The sequence below is a fragment of the Petaurus breviceps genome, unplaced genomic scaffold (assembly GCF_028583685.1).
Source record: "Petaurus breviceps papuanus isolate PSGF00001 unplaced genomic scaffold, PetGlider_PUasm1.0 37, whole genome shotgun sequence".
In the NCBI taxonomy this organism is placed as follows: domain Eukaryota; kingdom Metazoa; phylum Chordata; class Mammalia; order Diprotodontia; family Petauridae; genus Petaurus; species Petaurus breviceps.
In genome coordinates this window covers 50,400,586-50,425,966 of record NW_027186296.1, presented here as the reverse complement: position 1 = coordinate 50,425,966, position 25,381 = coordinate 50,400,586, and the positions used below count along the sequence as shown (strand labels likewise).

Sequence of the window (25,381 nt, the reverse complement as noted above, 5' to 3'; positions counted from 1 at the left end):
AAGCTTGGGTCTGAAGAATAGTTAAGAGGATAGACTTGCTCTCTTTTCTTTGCAATAGTGGGGATGGAAAGGGATGGGGTATAAATATTGAAAAATTGAAAATAATTTCAGACTAGGTTTCTGTGCTGGTTAGTTTTGCTGAACCTCTTTTCTTTATGTAGTATAAAGGATAGTTCTCTGTTTGACGGGGAAGGGATTTATTGAAAAAATGAGGGTGATTTAAAAACAAAAGATACTAACCATTTTTCTTAACAAGAAAGAAAAGTTTTGGACCAAAGTAAAGGGAAAAAATGAAAAGTAATGTCTTGTATCTCGCTTTTGTATGGTTACCAATGTCCATACCTTTAGGAGCTGAGGTATTCTGGAGTACAATAACATTTTACATAGAAGTAGCCATGCCCAACTGAGAAAAAGAAATCTGCCCTCTTAAACTATAAAAATACTGCCCTAGTAAACTATTAAAATCTGTATCTCTGTTGCAAGAATTCAGCTTGATGCCCTACCTGACTGTCCTGTTCAAATATGACACAGTAAGTTTTCTCAATCCAAATGAAGATGACAGGTTAAGTATCTGATTCAGACAAAAGCAGATGTCATCCTAACCTATATTCTGAAGGGAAAGCAGAACTTCCCCCATATAATCTGTGCTGACAATTGTAGCGTGGTTGCAAAAAAAAGATAATGGAGTTCTAAATTATAAGTTAGCAAATGGAGTAAGCATTGACCCCTTGAATAAATGAACTAGCTGAACAAAAAATGTGTGTATGAGATCCTAAAATTTAGGATATGTAGATGTGTACAAAACTGTTCATGCTTCTAGCTTCCTTCTTACCAAGCTTCCTGGAATTTCTTTAGTCTGCAAGGCTTTTCTTGATTACGCCGTCTCTTAAACCATATTTCAATCTGTTGTACACCCTGGTTACACTTCTTTGCTAGACCATATAGATCATCCTGAAAAGGGATAGAACAAATGAATGAATAATTGATCAACAATAAATGCACATCAAGAAGCAGCAGACTAAAAAGGACAACGACCGATTTATGCAAAAATATTTGTAGTAGCTCTTTTTGTGATGTCAAAGAACTGGAAACTGAGGGGATACCCACCAAATGGGGAATGGCTGAGCAAAACGTGGCATGTGATTGTAATGGGATATTAGTGTGGTATAAGAAATGACAAACAGGATGATTTCCAAAAAACCTGGAAAAACTCATACAAAGTGATGTAAAGTGAAGTGAACAGAACCAGGAAAATATTGTACACAGTAACAGCAATACTGTATGATGATCAACTGTGAATGACTTAACTATTCTTAGCAGACAATGATCCAAGACAATTCCAAAGGACTCACAATGAAAAATGCTATCCATCTCCAGAGACAGAACTTATGGAGTCTGAATGCAGATTAAAGCATACTATTTTTCACTTTCATGTGTGTGTGTGTGTGTGTGTGTGTGTGTGTGTGTGTGTGTGTATCCTTTTGGTCTGCTTTCACAACATGATAAATATGTTTTATATGATTGTACATATATAAACTACATCAGATTGCTTATTGTCTCAGGGATGAGGTATGGAAGGGAAGTAGGAAAAAATTTTGGAACTCAAAATTTTTAAAAATGAATGTTAAAAATTATCTTTACATGTATTGGAAAAAATAAAATACTATTTGAAAATAAGGATCAGGACCAAATGTTAGTCATTGTAGTGGAACTAAGTGAAACTCTATTAGCAATTTTCTGCATGACCTTGAGGCAGATACTTTGAGTTATGAGCTCAGAAAATGTTTAAAATTAATGCTGATTGGACTTGAAAGAAACTTCTCTGAGATTCTGAGAAATAAGGTATTTCTTCAAGACCTGCCATCTATAATTCAATAATAATTTCTAACAATATACACGCTGGAAGGCAAATCTGAGTTTGTCATAGTTTAAAAACTATATAGTTTAAAAACCATAAAAAAAAAACAAACTGTGCCACAAAAGCCAGGTAGACAATTTGCAGTTTTGTATTTCCACTAAAGTACTCATCCAATGCCTTTTCTTGGGATACTAGCCACCCTGGTTCTCAAAGGTTATCAGAGTAATACATGATCTGGCAAGTGATAAAAAGGCTGGAAAGGTTTTGAGTTTGGTTTTAGTGGGAGGATTTTTTCTTAGTCCAGATAGTCATATTTGCCAAATAGTGATAAATTTTTCAGTCACAGCAATTTTTAAAAACTATCTCCTAAGTTATACAGAGATTATGAATGCATTGTTGAAGCAATGCCCACATCAATTAAAGCACAGATCTTTGAAATACTTGTGCAAATTAGACAGAGGGTAATTGGACAAATAAAAAATATTGCCACTTTGGGCACAAAAAGGTTCATACAGTTCTTAAAAGTAAAGCACCATTTTCTACAGCAAGTTAACAGAAGTATTAGGAGAAAATACAACAAAACATAGAAAAAGCCATTCACTACAAAGACAAATATAAATTATTTGAAGGTTGTATAATTTTTTAAATGTTATGTGCTATTTTCACATGTTAGTAAATAAATAATTAGGAGGTATGTTATTAGAATAAGAATTTATAAAACTTAAAGAAACATAGATTTTGATGCTCAATTACCCCTTCACAGATACTGTTACTAAAACCCAATGAACAGAGATTTAAAGCTATAAAAGACCTTCGACATTATTTAGTTCAATGTTCTCATTTAAAAATTAGGAAACTAAATCCTTGAAAATTTAAGTGATTTAGAATTCAGAAGGGCCTTAGAGGTCATCTAGTTCAACCCCCTCATGTTATAGATGAGGAAACTGAGGCACAGAGAGGTTAAGTGACTTGCCCAAAGTTACATGATAGAGATGGAATTTGAATTCAGGTCCTCTGGCTCCAATGACAACATTCTTATACCTTGAACTGAGGATGAGAGATTATATAATGGCTAGTAAGTTTGAAGCAGGACTTAGACCTTGATGTCTTTAGTAAAATTTTCATATTCTTTTCAATACACCATGGTCTCTCCAAGAAGTCATACTTAGTCAGTGGCACATCTGGTCCTAAAACTCTTAACTCTTGGTCCAATATTCTTTTTATTATACCATACTTTTCAACAATTCTGAAAATTAACTTGGGGCCAACTCAAACCGATATTGACCATTTGTTTTTATACCTAATCGGTAACATATGATACATTTCTAAACCACTCCCAAATAATTTCAATGATGAAATCAATTCCTACTTCTCTTTTGGGAAAGAGAAATATGTACTACTATAAGAAAATGACTTAGTATCTGGAATAACATGGATGTTGGATTATTATACAATGTTGGATTATAAAATGTTGGATTATTATACAAAATTTATGTAGCTTGAAACATTGCAAAAATATTTGCAGCAAATATGCCAGAAAACAGTGTGATATCCAGAATATATATGGAAATATATAAGACTAATAATACATACTTTTCAGTGGAAAGTTAATGAACTATTTTTTTTTGCTTTTTTTTTTTTGGAGGGGGGAAGGCAGGGCAATTGGGGTTAAGTGACTTGCCCAAGGTCACATGGCTAGTAAGTGTTAAGTGTCTGAGGCCAGATTTGAACTCAGGTCCTTCTGACTCCAGGGCCAGTGCTCTAGTCACTGTGCCACCTAACCACCCCAAAGAGACAATTTATAAAGGAAGGAATATAACTTCAATAACTGTATGAGTGGTTGCTCAAATTCCCTAATAATCAGAAAAATGCAAAACAAGACAACCTTAAGATATCACTTTAAACTTACCAAACTTGGGGTTGGGGAAGGAGATATTGTCAGGGCTATGAGAAGACTGTTGATGGGAAGGAATGCAGACTAGAAGAAACACTTTGGACAGTAATATGTAAATATCGAATAAAAGCAAAAAATGGATTCTATCTTTCAAATCATACCTAGGATCCTATCCCCAAAACATATCTGTACAAAAACTATTCAGAGCTGCTATAAATTTGTAATAACAAAAACCAGAAGCAACTTAAATGTTCAATTATGACAATATTTAATACTGGCATGTGGAGTATGCTAATTTAATGTAGTGAAATAAAAGTGATAAATATGGAGTATACAAAGAGAGTCAGTGTGGCATAGTAGATGGTGGACTGGTTTAAGAACCAAGAAGACTTGGATTCAGATTCTACCTCTGATATACTGGATTATGACCCTGGGGAAATAATTTCATTTCTTTGTATTCTAGGCAGTTCTCCAAGATTATAAACTACACAGAAGATGATGACCTGCATTGGTAGAAGGAATTTCCCTGCCTGAGAGTTCTCTAACCAGTGAAAGTACAGATCTAGTCCTCATACCTATCCCTATGAAGCATACAAGGAAGTATGGAAAGATATATATGGCAACTGTGTTCAGTTGTCTCTTGAATAATTTCTCTGAACTCTGCAGTACCAAGGAATCTAGACAGAAGTGAGGAAATCATATCCACTCAAGCCATTTCCTCTCCACTTCCAACAAGATATGGATGGGGAGGAGAGTCTTTTGAAGTGACACCACAATGACAGCACAACTATGATGCCCTTACATATCCATATACGAAATCACCTTAGTTTTCAAGGTAACCCCCTTTATTTTTAGGTTTTCTCATTTGAGATCAATATTTAGAGTAGCGGATACAATGCTGGATTTGAACCCAAGGAGAACTAAATTTAAATCCTCCCTTGGATACATCATTTGTGTGACCCCAAGCAACAGGATTTCTGTGAAGATCAAATGTGATAAGACGCAAATCTTAAAGCCCTATATAAATGCTAGCCACTATTATTTCCATATTTGCATTAACTTCTTTACCAGGGCAGCACATTTATGCTTTGGAGGTTAAGGGGATTTTGTTGGTTTGGGGGAAAGGAGCATAAGCTTTTTGATGTTTTTACAAAGTAAAGCTGCTAGCACAATAAGTTCCACTGCATTATTAGTTTTATCAAATAGAAGAATGTTTGATCTGTTGGCTAGGATTGTTGGTATGTTATTATGGCATTATCCCAATACATCTTGAAGTAGTTACATTAATATACATACACATTACACATATATCTATGCACATATACTTCTATATACACATATATTGTGTTTCTTAGGTCCATATGTGTTAAATATTTTGTTAATTTATCAAGTCACATTTGAGGACTGGTTGCTTATGTATGATTTTAGTAGTATTATGAAAATATGATTATTTATATGAGTGCAATCCATGGTAGCCAAAGTGAAGCATACTTTGTTCCATTGTCACTAGTCACAAAGCCATATCATACACAATCTGTACGTATTGCCAAACTTTTCATCATTATATGTATGGCAATACTTTTTAGGGGTAATAATTCCATCCTGAATCATCACAACAAAACTTTTGGTCACACCCAACATATAACCTTGCATTCCCCTTCCTATAAATTTGACAGTTTTATCTACATAATCTTTTTCCAAGCTAATATGCAGAAGTATTTTGAATTTCTTTTTGATAACATATATGAATATATTGATGTATCATTTGTTATAAACTACTGGGTTATTATATTTTATTTTCCTAAATTCCAATGGTATAAAACTATGGTCATTTTTTACTAACTAATATGCATAGGTTATATTCTGATGATACAGAAATACTGCCTTGATTATTTCACAACACAAATTGGTGATATTAATTAGTACTCTGTAACCTTCTTGGTGCAGTACAGCAACTATTTCCATTGCACATCTTGAATGATATATACAATGTATCAACATATATTCTTGAAGGCATTCTGTTCTTTCCTGGCCTTCATTTATTTTTTACCAACAATCAGTCTTCTCTAGGACTATGGAATATTAGTGAGTTTCTTACAACATAATATTATTCAAGTCACTATAATTCAAGTTGTAGGGCCCAAGTCTGATTCTATTATTTATGGTACTATTTAGAGCTACATTAAATCACACTGAACTGTCAAACAATTTAGACTGTGTACAACAAACACTACTTTACTATCTTAATTTTACTACCTATACTGTGTGTATGTGTGTGTGTGGCTTTTTTTCTTATCATGACTGATAAGAGTCATGTTGTATAAAGGAAAGAGCATGAGAATTCAGGTTCTATAATTGGCTCTTCCAGCTATGTGACCTAATAAAATAACCCCTCTGATTCTACTTCCTACTGTAAAATGAAGGGATTGGGCTAGATAATGCCTAAAGTCACACATAGCTCTAAAATTCAGTAATTCAATAAACAGAATGCTCTTTTTGAAAAGATTTTCTTTAACTATTATGTGGTTAATTCCTCTGATTTAAAAAGTTTTCCTTTGGGTAAATTTTTTTTTAATTTTTTGATTACAAATCTATTTATCTCCTCAAGTTCTCCTTTTACTACTTATTTTTACCTTCACTTATGCAAACCAAATTCTAAGAGTGTAACATACCATATTTATTCATAATTCAATATCTTGAGTAATTTGTTTTAGAGCTGGCATATAGCTTCAATTCATGTAAGTAGAGCAAATGTCTGATATGACATTTCCCTTAATGTCTTACGTTAAAATTATGACCAATGGAGTTTTCAAACTTCCAAATGTATTCAGGCCCCTAAAAAGGAATCCACCTATGAAATAGTCTCTACTTGATACATGTTACTTGATTCTTTTTTTCCTTTTAAAAGATATGTAATTAAATTCAATTAACATGATTAAACACATGACTATGTGTAATAAAAAATATGAAATTGATATTTCAGATAGCCCCCAATTTAAAAATGAAAAGCTAGACCCCAAGAAGGTTAGAATGATGCTTGAGGTAAGAACAAGTTGGCTATTTCATGATCTCATGGATTATGATTTGGTTAATTCTGGCCACAAGTTTGCCTTGTTTTGTAATCAAGTATTAACATCCCATCTATATAATAAGTCAATATCATACCCTTCCTAGAAATCATTTTTCCTTTTCATAGTAAGAATGACCTAAACAGAATCAGAAGATAACATTCCAAAGATCTCATGACATATACTAAAACTGTGTTCTCATTAGATGATACCATTTCCATGGTCTACAGCTGTTAAAATTAAACATACAAATTGTCACTTTCCAAAACAAACAAAAATCTTCACCAGTTTTCATTACTGCAATTTGTTGGTTTTAACTATGATAAACTAAAGTTGGAGTGAATCACCTCTGCTTGGCTTAGGCTATTTGAATTAGATGGACTGAAAAAACAACCTAGACATTTTTCTGTTGCTTCATGGGGTTGCCATGACCATATTTCATCATTTCCAGGACCAACTTTCTGGTAATAAGCTTCTCTAGTCTTAGGTAGAATATTCCTTGGAAAGCACAGTCTCTTTTTGCCAGATCATTCTCCAAAAGTCTTTCCAATTTGGCAAAATAACCAGAGCTTGGCTGGAATTCCACTGCTGTAGTTTTAAGAAGCCAAGGATTCCTTCCATGCTACTAAGAGGCTTTAGTCTTTCAGTTCCTACACATATGCCATTATCCTATAGAAGACTTGAGACTTCTCTGTCACTGATCCCAACCTAACACTCAAATGCAGGCAGTATGGCTTCATCCCCTGGAACCTAAGTAGATATCTGTTGTGAATGGTCCCTATAGGACATGCTAATAAAATATGTGGTAGAATGTTGGATGTGGATTCAGAAACACTTGAGTTCAAATTTTGCCTTTGACACCAACTAGCAATGAGAGCTTGGATAAGTCATTTAATCTCTCTCAATCTCAATTTTCTCATTTGTAAAATGTGAATTATAATAGCATTTGCCTCAAACGGCTGTTGCAGGAATCAAACAAGAAAATGTATGTAAAATGGCTTGTAAACATTGAAGTACTATACAAATACCAGTTGCTCTTATTCATATCAATTAGCTCAATAATTGAAAATTTTACATTGAATATGCTTCTGCAAAATAGAAGGCTCTGAAGGAATATGTAAGGTACCTAACAATATGCTATATCCTTTTACAGTCAATAAAATCTTTGAACTTGCAGAGCTAATGAAAGTACATATCTTTCCATCATCATCAGTCTTTGTTCTAAGTTAAATTTTTATATTTAAAATCAATAGCCTGATGAGGAAATTATTTATATTGCTATAATGCTCCATGGTGCTTCAATTTTATGTATGTTTGCCAATTTAATGATACATTAAGAGATTGCCTTATATAGAGACTTCAAGGTGAACTCCATATACAACACCTTTGAATGAGACAAATTTGGCATTTATAATGACTTAACACCTCAATCAGGGTAGCTAAATGGTTAGAGCACTGAGCTTGGAATCAGGAAGATTCATCTTCATGAGTTCAAATCTAGCTTCAAATAAGCTAGTAAGATAGCTGTGTGACCCTGGGCAAGTCATTTAAATTCTGTTTGCCTCAGTTTCTTCATCTGAAAAATGAACGGGAGAAGGAAAGGTCAAACCATTCCAGTGTCTTTGCCAAGAAAACCCCAAATAGGGTCAGGAAGTGTCAGACATGATGGAAAAATAACTCAACAACAACAACAACAAAGCACCTTAACTATTACCTGTCACTGAACTTAAAGGAATATTTTCTGCTGCTAATAATACTCAGGTAAAGAGGTACTGCCAACAGGATTATCAAAACATGGAAAATTCAGTATACATTAATTTCTAAAAATATATTTTCATTTATATTAGTACAGCTTAAGGAACATGTACAAACTGGAAACCAAACCATCACCAATGTACCTTATCACCATCAAACAAACAATTAAAATGAAAGGATAGCTCAGGATATTAGGGATATCCCTGAGCAAATTGGTGGAGAAAATTGTCCCAGACTTGTCAGGTCATTTATCCTTCAGTGTGTCACTTTATGATCAAAACAAGTCAATACCGTTTAAAGACCAAGGGTTTTGGCTCAAGACCTGTCTTATTATCATCCAGATTTATGTGAAAACTTGTAAGATAAGTCAAAATATATTCTTGAAGTTACTCTGTCTGAACTACACTTCATTCATGTTGACCAGTAGGGTCAGTCATCTCTAGAATTATGAATTTCTTCTACTATAAATGAAGTCACCAAACCTATGTCATAAAAGGTCTGGTTCAGAGCTCAGATGAGCTTCTGTGGCATCATGGCAAATCAAAGGTATGGAATCTTGGATGAGTTCCAAATAATTTCATTTTAGGGATGTCCCCTTTTGATCAATATAATTTATCCTTTTACTATTAAAGATAATAACATTAAACATTGATTCCTTTATGTTGAATCAACCATTAACATTTATCTATCATTTTTATTTTGTTTTGGATGCTGTGTGCCCTGTCAGCAGGATAATGAAATGAGTCCAAATGAATCAAATCATCTGCAGGTCAACTGGAACAGATTCTTTAAGCAGATGAGGTAAACTATGGATGCCTGATTAAAACATTAAGTTTGAGGTTTTCTGATCCAAAAGCTATCTGCTAAGAATTAATATGCTTACTTGGGAAGGATGCCTGGTAGAACGGATGAAAAAATTCTCTAAGACAGGATTATGCTGAATCTTCTTGGGGACTTCCTTGTTAATGCCCAAAGTCTTTGCTAGAGGTGTGGCAATAAATCTGTAAGAGTATAAAAGAAGAGAAAATGAAGAGCTTAGCCCTCAAATTAAGATTCTACCAAAAGACTGGTCATTTATTTGTATTATTGCTGACTTTGCCTGGATCAAACATCTGTATAGCAGAAGTGTAGAGAAAGAAACATTTCAGGACTTGCACAAAGGCAGTAGCTTAAAAGGGGGAAAAAACATTAAAACACTAGACAAAAATTTGAAATGCAGTTTGTAGCAATCAAACCATGTTTCTATGCAAGTCTAGGAATTAAAATAAAGTTACATTACCTCTTGCATTTTCACTCTCATGACTCCCAATAATTAAGATAAATAAATGTTCTATTCCCAGAAAGTTACATTTGATGACATGGACTTAAATGCAACTAGTTGGGTATTTTACCTAGTCCAAATTCTGTGTGATTCTGACATTTTTAAGTGGCAAGTTTCTTTCCTACAATTTTGTCAATGACTCTGAACTTTTAAGTTTTGCCTGCAGGTTAGGATCTATTATGTTTAAAGACAGAAGGCTTAGTTGGGAATAAACATTCAGTCATTTAGTTCAGTTTCTTACTCACACCTCTGGGATTAGCAAAATTTGACAGGAAAACTCACAAGACTATTTGCTAAGATTTACATGCCATCAAATTTCCAAGCCAAAATTTCCTTGGAAATGGCCCTAATACTGTCAACTAAAAATTGAAAATGCAGCAACATGTAAAAACAAACTAAAACATCCTTGAAAATACTAAAGCAAGGCAAGATTTAAAAACTTTCAAACAAAGGTTTAAGTTGATTTGTAATAATTCCAACTACTTCAGCCATTTTTTGGATGAATTAGGTGACAAAATTTGCAAAATAACTGTCCACTTATAAAAAAAGTCTGGAATTTTCCAATTAAGAAATTTATTCTGTAAAACGTGTATCTCTGGGACTGGCAAAATCTTATCTGATGCCTCATAAATCAAGGAAGAACCAGTCTAAATTGACAGTATCACCTTAATGATGTTTAATTAATTGTTGCCCCCCCCAGAAAGATAGTTTTCAGGAATCATAAGCAAAAATGAAAAACATGTAAGGTGAAACAAAAATAATATGCAAAAGATTTATATCTAAGTTCACTGTGTGATAACATGAGACAGGCATACTGTACCCAGTTCTGAGCTGCTGGCATAAGAAAACCTATGTGTATTTTAAAGTTCATAGGATCACAGATTTAGAACTAAAAATGACACCTAAACAACAGCTACCAAACACCATCAAGTCCAATCTCCTCATTTTAAAGAGGAAACTGAAACTCAACTGACTAGCCCAAGGTCACGCAGGTAGTGAGCAGCCAGGCTTTGATTTGAACCCTGGTTCTTTGGCTCCAATTTCAGTACTCTTTCCACCATACGATGGAGTCCAAGCCTCTCATTTTGCAGATAAGACTAAGGGCCAGAGAAGTTAATTGACTTGCTCAAGTTCATACAGGTGGTAAATAGCAGAGTTGGGATTTGAATCCTCCAATTGCTCTTTTCTAGTGACCATCTTGCTAATGAAACCACAGGTCCTCTTAGCCCAAAGAAAATTACGGGGTTAGACCAAAATAATAATAAAAGGCAATTTTCTTCTTGTTCAGTGAATATACCCAGAGTTAAGAACTGAAAATATCATTCTTATAATGAAAGGAATGGAAAAAATATACCAATATAACGTTCTATTTCAGTTCTTTCTATCATCAACATACATTAGGAACTAAAAAAAAAAACCGTACAAAAATAAAATGTGGTTTTGGAGGTCATTTTGTAATTAAGAATGATATAACTATATCACAAATTCTATAATATATTTATATGGATATGTATTCACATTTTACTAAATTAATTCATTAATGAGTTATTTATTAAGTCTCTACTATGTGCCAAGCTCTTTATTAGGTGCTAGTATAGTTCATTTAAAATTTAAAGCAAGAAGAAACCAGCCCTTGCTCTCAAAAACATACATTCTATTGGGAGACATAACACTAAGTAGGTGCAAAATTGTAATGGTAATGGCAATTTAAAGATCTTCTCGGCCCCTTAATAGGCCTATGGGAATTTGAAGACCTTCCCTGATTTGAAGATTTCCCTTGCCGTCTAATAGGCTGAATGTAGTCACATGGAGCCTGTGGCAGAAGGAGTCTGCTGAAGGGTGGAGCAGAGCTCACAGGAAGCAGGGAGTCAAAGCAGCTAGATGATGGGAGAGAGAGAGGACACACCCAGAGAGACAGCTAGACTTGCTTTGGTTGGTTTGGGTTGGTTTGTGGGAAGGTTAAAGGATGTTATGGCTCTCTGTGTTGTTATGGTGTATTAATGTCTTTGCTACTATGATGGATTCGGCTTTCTGATTTGGTGATTGAGTTTTATGGTGTTTGAATAATGTTTTCTTCTTGGAGAATCTTCTATATGGAGAGTCTATTATATTTTGTAACTGAGCACTATTATGGAATATTTACAATTGTTGGTGCTACAAAAATCTAAACAAATTAAATGTGATGTAATGGGGGACAGGGTTATTAGGAAGGGCCTGAGAGTGCTTGGACCAAGCTTTCCAAGGAGCTTAGGCATATAGACAGAGGTAGAGAAGAAAGGCATTCCAGGAAGGGGGTCAGGGTGCAAAAGTGGGGAGCCAGGAGATGAAAATGGAGGGTAGATTGTGTGATCTGAACAATCAATCAACCAAATGATCAGTATTTATTGAGCATCAATTATGTGTAAGGCACTAATTATGCTGGATATAAGTACAAAGAAAGAAATAACTCCTGCTGCAAGGAGATTCCATTCTAATGGGGAGATAAGTACATATATAATTATATGCAGAATAAATATAAAGAAAATAAATACAAACTAGTTAAAAGTAAAGAAATTTGAAAGGGAGGTAACTAGTGGTGGAGGAAAAGGGGAATCAAGAAAGTCTTTTTCATATAAATGATGGCTTGAGTTGTCTGTTGAAAGAGAAAGGGATGCTGTCAGATAGACTTTAAGATGGTGGGAACTCCAGACATGGTGAATAACTAGTGTAAAAAGAGGAGATGAAGTATCCTGTATAAGTAATGGGGAGGTAAGTTTGCCTGGACTGGAGAATGTGGGAGGGGGAATAAATTCCAAGGAGACTGGAAAAATTGGTTGGGGCCAGGCTGCGTAGGATTTTTGAAGGCTCAACATAGGCATTTATATTTTATCCTAGAGGCAGAAAGGTATCACTGGAAAGGAAAATCATTTTTGTTTGGTGTGTAGGATGAATCGTAATGAGGAGAGATGTGGGACAGGGAGACTGATTAGGAGGCTATTGCAATAACCTCGGTGAGAAGTGATGAGACCCTGAGTAAGACTGGTAGCTGTGTGAGTAGAGAGAAGGGGTAAGATCTGAAAAGCATTGCAGAGGTAAAAACAGCAAGATTTAGCAACTTGTGAGAGGGAATATGAAAAGCATTAATAGATACAAAGTGTAGAAAGATAGCCTAGACACAGTCAGTTAATAGTCAAAAACTTTAGTCAAGAGCTTTCTATATTCCAGACACTATGTGAAGGGCTTCAAATGCCAAACAGAGATGTTTGTATTTGATTCTAGAAGCAAAAGGAACCTATTGAATCTTCTTGAGAAGAATACTGAACTGGTCAGAGCAATACTTTAAGAAAATCATTTTGTGTAATAGGTTTTGCCTTTCTTTCCTTCTAATTTGGGCAGGAGTGAGGAGTGAAGAGACGGTGAGGAAATGAATTCAGAACTGAAAAAAATAGAAAAAGCATCTGTGACTTAGATAGATAAAAAGAAAAATTTTGGCAGCCTATATAAAGTATGAAAAGGCAAGTTACATAGGTACAAATAATAGAACACAAATACAATAAAGTTAGAAATTAAGATTTGTGTAGTTATCTTTCATGATTCCTTTTTAAAAATGTGTTTGTGGGGGAAGAGCCAAGCAGTAGAGAAAAGGCAGGGATTTGCTTGAGCTCTCCCAAATTCTACTACAAACAACTTTAATGCCTCAAAACTAATTCTTGAGTAGCAGAACCCACAAAAGGATGGGGTGAAACAATTTTTCAGTCCAAGACAACTTAGAAGGTCAGCAGGAAAGGTCTGTCTTACCAGTGTAAGAGTAGAGCTCAGTACAGCACAGAAAATGCCCTGGTAAGATAACAAAAGGCCACACTTCAGCGAGATAACAGCAGGCCTTGGGGGCAACTGAATTGGCAGTAGAGTCTTCTAGAATTCTCAGTCCACAGACAACAAGGGGTGAGACAAGTGGTGAGAAGGAGATGACAGGGGTTCCTTTGCTGGCACTGGGTGTAGGATTCTGTTTCATTGCCCATACTTGATCCAGATCATAATCCTAGGCACAGTCCCAGGGGAGGAGGAGCACTAACACACCAGAGCTTACAGCCACAGGGAAGTGGGGACCCTGGGGACAGTTACAGGGTAGAAAAGAGTGCTTGTGGTCACTCATAGACTAGATCACAGACCAGGAGAGTAGTGACCACACCTCTCCTTAGATCATATATATTTGGAAGAACTAGCTCATAAAACAGCTGCATAAAAAAACCTGAAGTTTGAGATAATGCCTCCTCTATCCCAGGAGTTGAGTCTAGCTTTAACATAAAGTTAAAAGTCAGTAAATAGGCTGCAAAATGAGCAAAATGAAAAACAAAAAAGAATCTGACCATAAAAAGTTATTATGGTAACAAGGAAGATCAAGACAAGCTCAGAAAAAGACAACAATGTCAAAACTGCTACACCCAAAACCAAAAAAAAAAAAAAAATGAATTGAACTTAAGGTCCAAAAGGAATTCCTGGAAGAGTTCAAAAAGGATTTAAAAAATGAAATAAGAGACAAAGAGGAAAAACCTGGGAAAAGAAATGGCACTGATTCAAGAAACAAGAAAAAAAGGCAACAGCTTGGTAAAGAAGCACAAAAAATACTGAAGAAAATAACATCTTAAGAAATAGAATAGTCCTAATGGTAAAAGAGGCACAAAAATTCATTGAAGAGAACTCCTTAAAAAACAGATTTGACTAAAAGGAAAAAGAAGTACAAAATCTCATTGAAGAAAATAATTCCTTAAAAATTAGAATTAAAGGGGTGGCTAGGCACAGTGAATAGAGCCCTGGAGTCAGGAGAACCTGAATTCAAGTCTGGCCTCAGACACTTAACACACACACACACACACACACACACACACACACACACAAACTAGCCATGCAACCATGGGCAAGTCACTTAACCCCAATTGCCCTACCTTCCCCCACTCCAAAAAGCAAAAAAAAAATTTAGAATTAGGCAAATGGAAGCTAATGACTCTGCAAGACATCAAGAAACAAAACAAAATTGAAAAAATGGAAAAAAACAGAGGAAAATTTAAATATCTCATTGGAAAAACAATTGACCTGGAAAATAGATCCAGGAGTGATAATTTAAGAATTATTGGACTATCTTAAAGCCATGATCAAAGAAAAAACCTAGACATAATCCTTCAAGAAATGATCCAGGAAAACCACCCTGATATTCTAGAACCAGAGGGTATAATAGAAATTGAAAGAATTCACTGATCACCCTCTGAAAGATCCCCAAATAAAAACTCCCAGAAATATTATTGCCAAACTCCAGAGCTCCCAGGTCACAGAGAAAATATTGCAAGCATCCAAAAAGAAACAATTCAAATATTATGGAGCCAACAGTCAGGATAACAAAAGATTTGGCAGCTTCTACCTTAAAGGATCAGAGGGCTTGGGATACGATATTTTGGAGGGCAAAGGAGCCAGAATTATAACCAAGAATCACCTACCTAACAAAAATTAGTATAAGCCTTTGGCGAGGAAGTGGAATGGTCTTTTAATAAAATAGAGGATTTTAAAGCATTCCTGATAAAAAGACCAGAGCTGAATAGAAAATATGAATTTCAAATACAATATTTAAGAGAAGCATTAAAATGTAGACAGAAAAGAGAATTCATAAGGGTTTCATTAAGTTAAAGTGTTTACATTTCTACATGAGAAGATGATCCTTGTTAACTCCTAAGAACTTTCTCATTATTATGGCAGTCAAAAGGAGTGTACATATAGAAAGATAGCACAGGTGTGAATATGATGGGATGATATCTAAAAAAAATAAATTTGAGGGTTGAGAAAGAGGAATGCACTAGGAGAAAGGGGAAGAGAGAGGTAGAATAGGGTAAATTATCTGATGTAAAAGAGGTGTGAAAGACCTTTTACAGTGGAGAGATAAGGGAAATGGGAAATGGTAGTGCTTGAACCTTGCCTTCATTGGAATTGGCTCAAAGACAGAATAACATACACACTCACTTGGGCATAGAAATCTATCTTACCCTACGGGAAAGTTAGAAGGGAAGGGAAAAAGAGAAGTGAGGAGTGGGGCTTGGAGGGGACGGTAATCAGAAGCAAAATACTTTTAAGGAGGCACAGAGTGAAAGGAGAGAGAAAAAGATAAACGGGGAGGAAAATAGGATGGAGGGAAATAACAACTAATAATCATAACTTGGAAGAAAATTTTGTATCATCTCTCTTTATGAGGCCTCATTTTTCAAATATATAGAAAACTTAGGCAAATTTATAAGAATACAAGTCATTCCCCAATTGGTAACTGGTCAAAGTATATGAACATGCAGTTTTCAGGTGAATTAATCAAAGCTATCTCTAGCTATATTAAAAAATGCTCTAAATCACTATTAACTAGATAACTACAAATTAAAACAACTCTGAGGTACCACTCCATACTTATCAGATTAGCTAATATAACAGAAAAGCAAAGTGACAAATGTTGGAGAGGATGTGGGAAAATTGAGACATTAATTGTGAAGTGATTCAACCATTCTAGAGAGTAATTTGGAACTATGCCCAAATGATTATAAAACCATTAATATCCTTTGACCCAGTAATACCACTGCTACTGTCTATTTCCCAAAAAGATAAGAAACAAAAAGGAAAATTATCTACAAGTACACAAATATTTATAGCAGCTTTTTTAGTGGTGGTAAAGAATTGGAAATTAAAGAGATTCCCATTAATTGGAGAATGGCTGAACAAGTTGTCATATTATGATTGTGATGGAATACTATTGTACTATAAGAAATGACAAGTAGAATACTCTCAGAAATATCTAGAGAAACTTACATGAACTGATACAAAGTAAAAGGAAAAGAACCAGGAGAACATTATACAAACATTATACAAATACATATATATATATATATATATCATATAATGATTGATTATGAAATACTTAGCTATTCTCAGCAATACAGTGTTATAAAACAATTTCAAAGGACTTAACAATGAAAAATGCTATCCACTCCCAGAGGAAGAACTAAAGGAGTCTGAATGCAAATTGAAGCATACTTTTTTAAGCTTTATTTTTCTTGTTTTATCTTTTTGGTCTGTGTTTTCTTTTACAATATGACAAATATGGAAATTATATTTCTCAGTACTGCACATGTGTAATCTCCATCAAATTGCTTGTCATCTCAATTGAAGAGGAAGGAGAGGAAAGGAGGTGGGGAGAGAATTTGGGACTCAATTTTTTTTAAATCAATGTTAAAAGTTGTTTTACATATAATCAGGAAAAAGTAATAAATAGTTGATTGTTTCAAGGATTTTCTTGGAGATAAGAATCCAGAGCTTTCTTTAAATGCTTCCATGGAGGGAGAAATAAAAGGGGGGAAGGGGAAGGATACTATTGAATTGTGGGAGTCTTCACTCTACCACACCCACAAAAATCTATATGTATATATTGTGCATATATGTATATGCATGTACAAGTATGTGTGTATGTATATACATAATTCACATCTTAACCTTCTATTATATACATACACGTTTGTATTCACACGCACATATATATACACATGTGTATGCATATAATAGGAGGTTCAAAAGTATGGTGTGTATGTGTGTGGGGGGGTGTGTATGTGTGTGTGTGTGTGTGTGTGTGTGTATTTAAGGTCTAGATCTTTTAAAGCAAATTTCCTAGAAAAAAAGTCTTCTTATACTTTGAAAACTATGAAATACACAAATCTCCTTTCAGTCCCATCCTGCAAAGCAATTCAGAAGCTGCTTCTGTAGAACTGAGTCCCAAAAACTTTTTTTTGAGAACACAGACCCTCTTTTTAAACAATGAATCCTTTGAATTAGATAAAGATTAGCTTTTTGACAATGAAGAACAAACAAGTATTAAAGACAAAGAGATTGCTGGCTACCCTCCTTTTTCCTTTCATGGAAATGATATACAACTAACAAAAGGTAAAGCAGTTCTTCCACATATGTTTGCTTGGGTTTATATTTTAACATGGGTTAATTTATTTATTTTGTGGACCCTTGAACTTATGTACCTCTTAAATCACCCTCAAACCAGGACATATTGGACAGTTAGATGAATAAAGTACTATACTTGGGATCAAGAGGACCTTACTCAGACACTTACTAACTGTGTGAATCTGGGCAAGTCATTTAAACTCTGTCTGCCTCAGTTTCCTCATCTTTAACATTGGAGTAAAAACAGCATTTATCTCTCAGGGGTGTTGTGAAGAGAACATTAATCTTAAAGAGCTATAAAATTCTTGTTACTAAAGTGGTTCTGATAAGGCACAGAAGTGTCAGGGCATACTGATTGGAATGCTAACCCTAGACCAGAAGTCCTTAAAATTTGTAACTGAAAGTGGAGGGAAAATGGTCTTAAATACACACGCCTTTTTAATCACTTTGTCTCCCTTCCCAATTTCTGTCTCCAGGTTCCTGATAATCTAAGAGGGGTCCTATTTTCAGTTCTGAAACTGAATGGCTGCTGAGCCAGAAGACAGAATCTGGGACAGAATGGGGCTATCATTGGAGAAAACACTAATGATCCAAGTACTCTAGAACATCTGTTTACTTTATATAAAGAAAAAGGGTTATATAAATTCAAACTAAAACAGAAAAATGAGGCTCTATTTCAATATAGTTACATGTAGCAAATAAGATTAAACTGATTTAAACAAGAATAAATGGTAAAATGCTTGAAAAAATATAAACTAATAGTGATATGTTTTTCCCACAATTATATATATATACATATATATATATATATATATATATATATATATACACACACACATCCCATATAAAATTTCCCTTCCTTTGCCATAAAATGAATAGAATATAAAATCAGATTTTATGGACAAAATGCCATTTGATTTGAGTAGCTAGGAGGAAAAATGGATAGAGCACTGCACTTATAGTAAGGAAAGCCTGAGTTCAAATCATGCCTCAAGTATTTAATAACTGTGCGATCTGCAAGTTATTTAACCTCCCTTAGCCTCAGTTTCCTCATCTATAAAATGGAGGTAATAATAGCACCTACTTCACAGCATTGTTGTATCAAATGCTATAAAATGTAAGGTGCTTTGCAAATCTTAAAGAACTATATAAATGCTAATTATTATCATTATTATTTCAAACTTTTGCCAGTTTTTCCTTCTTGCTAAAGTTATATACTGATACAATTTTAATTCATAAACTTTCCTAACATTGCTCTTTCGTAAAATTAATGATTACCTTTTATAGACAAAGAAAATAAATGGATGGAAGAAACAAAACACACTCACATGCAACTTACCTTTCAAAAAGGTATCTGATGATCAATAAGAGGAAGGCACAGGGAATTGTTATATATAAATGAGAAGGCTTTACAAAGACAAGTCCATCATGATCTTCAAGATCTGACCATTTTATCGTGGGAGGAAGCCATAATTCTTCCAACCAGAACAAGTCTGTAATTGTTTGAAGCATTCTAAGGAAAGAGAAAAAGAATAAGAAGTTAATACCATAAGAAAAAAGAAGTTCATAACAAACATTGTTCTCTAGATATAACTCCCCTCTTACACTGATAGATCTAAGTTGATATTATCAACTAGACTGAAATTTTATGAACTCATGATTTCAATGGTATAGAGAACTCCGGGATAAAGAAATTATCTCTGCAGGTTAGTACTTTTTTTTGGTAAGTTATTGTCTCAGAGAGTTAAAAGTGACTTCACCAGAGTCACACCATGAGGCTTGAACTCACACATACTGGTTTGTAGGGCAGCTCTCTATCCACTACACCATGCTGTCTGTCACATATTACCCATTAAGCTTACATGATACACTTATAGTTCAAATAACTCCCATTTATCTAGTATTTTAAAGTTTATAAAACTGTTTCCTCACAACAAGCCTATGAGATAAGTAAACACTGGTGACCTTCTACTTTGGAAAATGACCTTGGATCAAGAATACTCTTAAGTCACATCAGAACTCCACTAGACACCAAGAGAAAGATCGTCAAGCTTCTTACACATAGAGAATATGCCTCAATATGTTATTGGCTCCTGTGTGCTTATCTTGATCAATCAATTCTATATTTCTACCCATGAGCTCCAGTAGGGATAGGACTGGGTCAATTACAGAAAATATGTGAGTGTTTTTACTATTATATTAAAAAATGACCAAATATCATACATATAGGTATAAAAATTGTACTTTCCCTCTAGAAATGAAACTCCAGGTGGGATAGAAAATTATAATCAAAATCAGTCTTTTTTACATGGGTGTATTTGGGAGTCAATAGGTAGAATTTTTACTCAGCTAATGGCATCAAAAATAAATAGCTCATATTGATTATGTTAATTATAAGTATGTATGTGTGTGTCTGTATTCATTTAAAAAAAAACACTCTATGTTCAAAAACACTACTCACAGTAGGCACTGTGAAACATTAACTCACCCATTTAATTTTTAATGCCAAGAAAGCATCATTAAGAAATAACCCATTTTTTCTTCTGAAAACATGTAAATAAAGGAACAATTATTTCTGGTCAGAGTCCTTTCACATAAGATTTCAGCCTAAAGCAAAACATTTTACTGGAAGCCATAAACTGCTGGAAGTCCAGGTTTATGACAAAACTGCTCACAGACCTTGAAGTCCAATGGCTCTAGCAGGCGCCATTATAATGAACTCCTGAAAACTAAAGTTTGTGTCGAATATAAAGCCTTACTTTAAAAACAGTCTATGAAGATACCCTATACGTTACCATACTAAATAGCTATTTTTGTTTTGCAGGCAGACTATGAATAGAAATATGAAAGTCACTGCAATTTTAACACACAACAAAAGACATAGAAGATGGCATAAAAAACTCAGAAATTCTTTGTAATCTCTTTCTCAAATGCTTTTCAAATTGCTTCAGAAAAAAAACCTCTTCCTTCCCCATCTACTACCAAATTTCAACAAGAAACTTCTTCAATATCCCTTATCGCACTACTTTTCCCAACCTTCATCTATCCTCTACTTCCATATATTCTCTATCTCATAAGACTGATTTACTTTTAAAGCATAAATGACTACAGTTCAGCTCATAACTGGGGCAACATCTTGATAAAAGAACAAATCTTGAGGAAAAACCTAAACCACCACTTCTCTTAGAGATCATGACAATACCCTGAGAATAAAGATGCTGAATATATAACTTAAAGTTAAAATCCTCTCTCCACTAATTGTAGAGAGGTAACCTAGCCTGCCTCTTTCCTCCTAGCCTCCTTTGACCTCCCCACCATGTCCTGTCTCTCTCAAGTGGAGAATGAGTAACATAATTACAGAATCTCAAAGTTGGTAGGGATCTCAAAAAAAAAAAATCTGTTCCAAAATGGTGCCGAAACAGGAATGCCATCTGCAATATAACACAAGTGTTCATTCAGCTTTTGCTTAAAGATCTCTAGCATAGGATAACTCTTGCCAGTGCAATCTGTTGTACTTCAGTATGGTGATAATGGTTAGGAAAATTTTTGTTACATGAAGTCTAAATCTGCTTTACTGAAACTTCCATCACCTTATACCTAGTTCATCCCATTGAAGAAGGTTAAACTGTAAGAGCAAAGAAAGTGGAATTGGGACATGTATGTTCCCTCCCTCGTTTTTCTTTCCATTAGTGTCATTAGTGAGGAAACAGGCTGCTATGCTTGGTGTAACAGCTCCTTTGCCAGTTTTAGCACTCCAGATCTTTTATTTGTTGTCCTCTACAGGTCCTGTCACCCCTTCATCCTTGGTTGGATAAATGATTCTGCTACTCCTAAGTAAAATGAGAGAGGTAGGCTAACTGATCCTCTAAAGTCTCCTCCAACTTCCAACATCTAAACCAATTCAGCTCCCTGAACCCTAAGTTTAGCTGAGGAGTTTCTTCTGAGAATTCCCCTTCAAAACATAAATCATGTCAAAAACAACTTCATTTTATTTCCCAGGAGTGGGAAGAAGTGGGAAGGAAGACTGCTTTGGCAAATAAGGAGACTACCGGTAGCATTCTACCATTTCCTTCTCTCTACATGTCTTTCTCTCTACTTCCTTCCTTCTCCCTCCCTCTTCCTACTCCCACACCTATGCTTCAGGCTTGCCAGTGGCACCAGGTGACATTGTTTAGGTCTGCTGGGATGCTAAGTGCCAAAGAGGTGACTGATCCCCAGGAAAGCCTTAGAAGAAGGCAAGGTTGTTATCAAGATGTGGAACTTATATTGGAAACAAGATCTTCAAGGAACTTTGTGCCAATTGTTTATGTGCCACAATACTTCAGCAATGTCTATCTAGAGAGATAAGCAACTTATAAATACCAAGATATAGAGATACACACATCTTTAAAAGTCCCACAAAAGTTACTGCAATGGAGTAAACCTAAGAGTTCACTGTGGTTCTAACTCAATGACCTCAGTTGTTCCATCTACCTGCTAAGTCGTAAACAATTCACTATTTGTGACGCAGCCCACAGGAACCTCTTAGACTTACAAGTTAAAATCATCACCATTCTCTCATTTTCATTCTTACAGACCAACTCTAAGGTTTTTGTTTTGGTTTGGTTTCTGGCTATAAAATCACCTATCAACATAATTCACAAACCTATTTAGTATTTTCTTTGCTGTGAACACATTTTTATTTCCTTCCTTTCCAATTCCCCTCTGCCTAATTTTTTTTTTATCTCCAGTTAAAGTTTTTTCCCATTATGGTGCCTAAGTACTATACTATGACTGCACCTGCTTTTTTGAAGAGAAACAATTAAGTAAAAATAGCTTATCTCCAGTTAATTTATGCTTCCTTTGAGGAAGCAGTGATTGTGATAGTGGCATCACAGACACAGCTGTGTTTGGCCACCTGCTAATGCTAGGGAATGGTTAAGCCCAACTTTCTCTACTTTCATCTGCTATTAGCTTGCAGAGAGAAAACCTAGCCAGCATGGATTTTTATGACTCATTACTTTCTGACTCAATGGATACAAAATTTTTAAAAGTTGATGAAGTCAAAGGTTGAAGGCCTATAACCACTTTTAAATATGAACTTAAAAGCTAAGATTGAAAAAGTGAGACTATTTGGGTTGAGAATTTATTAGCAATTGGAAATAATGCTTTTTTCTAAGGTAATAAAAATAAGAAACTTGAGTTTTCAGTGAAGAATTTTAGACCAGACTGGAATTATAGTGAACTACAGCTTACACTGTCCACAGAATAGTCTAATCACTGGCTTATTTTCATATGTACTAAGGAAAATATCCTCTGAGAGGAGGTACTGAGATGAAGTAGACTGAAAAAACAAGTGGAGTCAGGTATAATTGGCCAAGCTGAAGATAATAAAAAAGAAAGAAAGGAACTCTTGCATTCATATACTCTTTTTTTCAATGTTCACATTACCTAATCAGTTGGAAGGCATGAGAAAACTGGGGAGGTTGCGGGATCTGACTACTTCCTCTATAAAAATGACTATGGAATAGGCGAGATAGTGTTCTTAGGTTCAGAGCTACTGGGATTTTTTAACAATGTAAAGGTTCACTCTGAAACAAGGCAAGGGAAATTAATATCTTATTGAAAGGAAAGATACTATATGACTCTGAAGAGCTAATTTATAACGGGCCAAAACAGTTTTGTTTTACTAAATCTCAGTGAAAACTTACTAAATCTATTTGACTGTCTTCAGGACTGACTTTAACAATTCAACTAAATAGCAGTGTTCATTAATTTAATACAAAACATGAGGATGAATATTATCATCTATTTGTTGTACATGAACAATTTGAAGTCCTATGCTAAATCTAAATCCAATTTGACAAGCACTTAACATTCCTTTGGTTATTCAGTTTGGTGTAGATAACTCAATATGAATGAGAAAGATCAACTTACTATGAGGGAATGGTTATCCTATCAATGGAGATCAAATCATTGAAGGCATAGTGAAAAAAGCAGGCTATAAATATCTGGATTTCCTAAAACTTTAAGAAACAAACTACAGAATAATTTTTAAAAGATTAAGAAAAACATTGCTTCATGCATAGCTAAGATATAAACTTACAGATATAAGACAAAGACCATAATGATTTTGTAGTACTATCTTAAAGACTTTTGTACTTCCCAAGCCTTGCCAAGGGCCTATACATACACTATAATCTCAAAAGATTCCTTGAAAAAAATGTTAACAATAGAGATAATACAGTTTGAGAAACCCCTTAATACAAATATCGAGTAAGATATGAAGGAAAGATATAAATATCTGTCAAAAAGTATTTGTCACTGCCACAGAGGATGTTCAGTACAGAGTTCAAGTGAAAGAATAGTTAGGTCTTCCAGATGCTTCTGTTACTGCATGCCATGCTGACTGAATCAAGCCCCAGGATCTTGTAGAGCCTCCTAAATGAGATTTCTAATCATTCAGAAGCACTATCAAACTATCCACACAGAAAAAAGTAAATAAATGAAGAATGCTTATTGTCCAAACAGGCAGTCAGGTCGATAGCCCATAAAGTGGGTCCATCAAGACATATATGTTGGACAGATATTATAGATGACAATTAGCTGGGCTCAGAATTGACTAGAAGAAAGACAGCAAGCTGGACTTTTTCCAGAAATTATAGAATTTTGAATGCCCTCAATCTTCACCTTAAAACAAAGGCCTATTTATACAATTACCAAAATTCTTCACAAAATGCTGTAAGACTGCAAGGCATGGAATAACAAAATTTCTGTGATATTAAAGTTGTAGGTCACCCTAAGGAATAAGGAGGGATACAAGGTAGCTGGGCATGAACATATGAGAAGACATGAAGAATTATCCAGAAGTGGCATTAGGATATTATCAAGAAATATATGACCAAAGGTAATTTCTGGGGGACCGGAGCCAAGATGGCAAGGTAGAGGAAGCAGTCAGCCAAGTTCTTCTAATCTGACCCCCCAAACAACTTTAAAATAAAGCATCCAATCGAATTCTGAGTGGCAGAGTCAACCAAAGGTCAGGGTGAGACATCTTCAAGCCCAAAATGACTCAGATCAGAAGAGATTTGTGACACGAGGTGGAGGCTGGCCCAGAGCCCAAGAGGATGTACCAGCAGTGGTGGGACCAGGGGTTGGCAACAGAAGCAGCAGAAGCTTCAGCAGCTCTCAGGCCAGAAATGGTAAAGGGGACCTGGAAACTGGTCAGAAAGAGGTTACAGGGGACCCCCATGCTAGCCCTTGGTGCAGGAGCAGATGCTTTTTGGTGACTCCATTGCCTATACCCACTTCCTGATCACAGTTCAAGGGCGAAGAAGAGCACTTTCATTCAAGAGGGAGCAGGGGCTCTGAGGACCAGTATCACTTCCAGTCACAAGGGATCAGAGACTGAGCAACAGTATCTCTTGTGGTACCAATGAAACAGGAGCTCTGAGGAGCAGTATCACTACTGGTTTCAAAAGAACAGGGGCCCTGAGGAGCAGCATCACTTCCTGTCCCAAGGGATCAGGGGCCCTGAGGAGCAGCATCACTTC

General features: G+C 35.1%; 1 protein-coding gene across 3 annotated transcripts in view; it reads right to left on the bottom strand.

Annotated features, from left to right (window-relative positions):
• The window catches only part of CERS3 (ceramide synthase 3), a 112,484-nt gene that overhangs the window by 70,899 nt on the left and 16,204 nt on the right, over positions 1–25,381 (bottom strand). For all 3 annotated transcript variants that reach the window (XM_069098467.1, XM_069098468.1, XM_069098469.1), the window contains exons 3-5: positions 19,189–19,362; positions 9,459–9,576; positions 833–951 (exon numbers count right to left, since the gene is read on the bottom strand). In XM_069098467.1, coding sequence (XP_068954568.1) covers positions 833–951; positions 9,459–9,576; positions 19,189–19,361 — 410 coding nt within the window. In that variant the 5' untranslated portion in view covers position 19,362. The remainder of the gene's footprint in view (positions 1–832; positions 952–9,458; positions 9,577–19,188; positions 19,363–25,381) is intronic.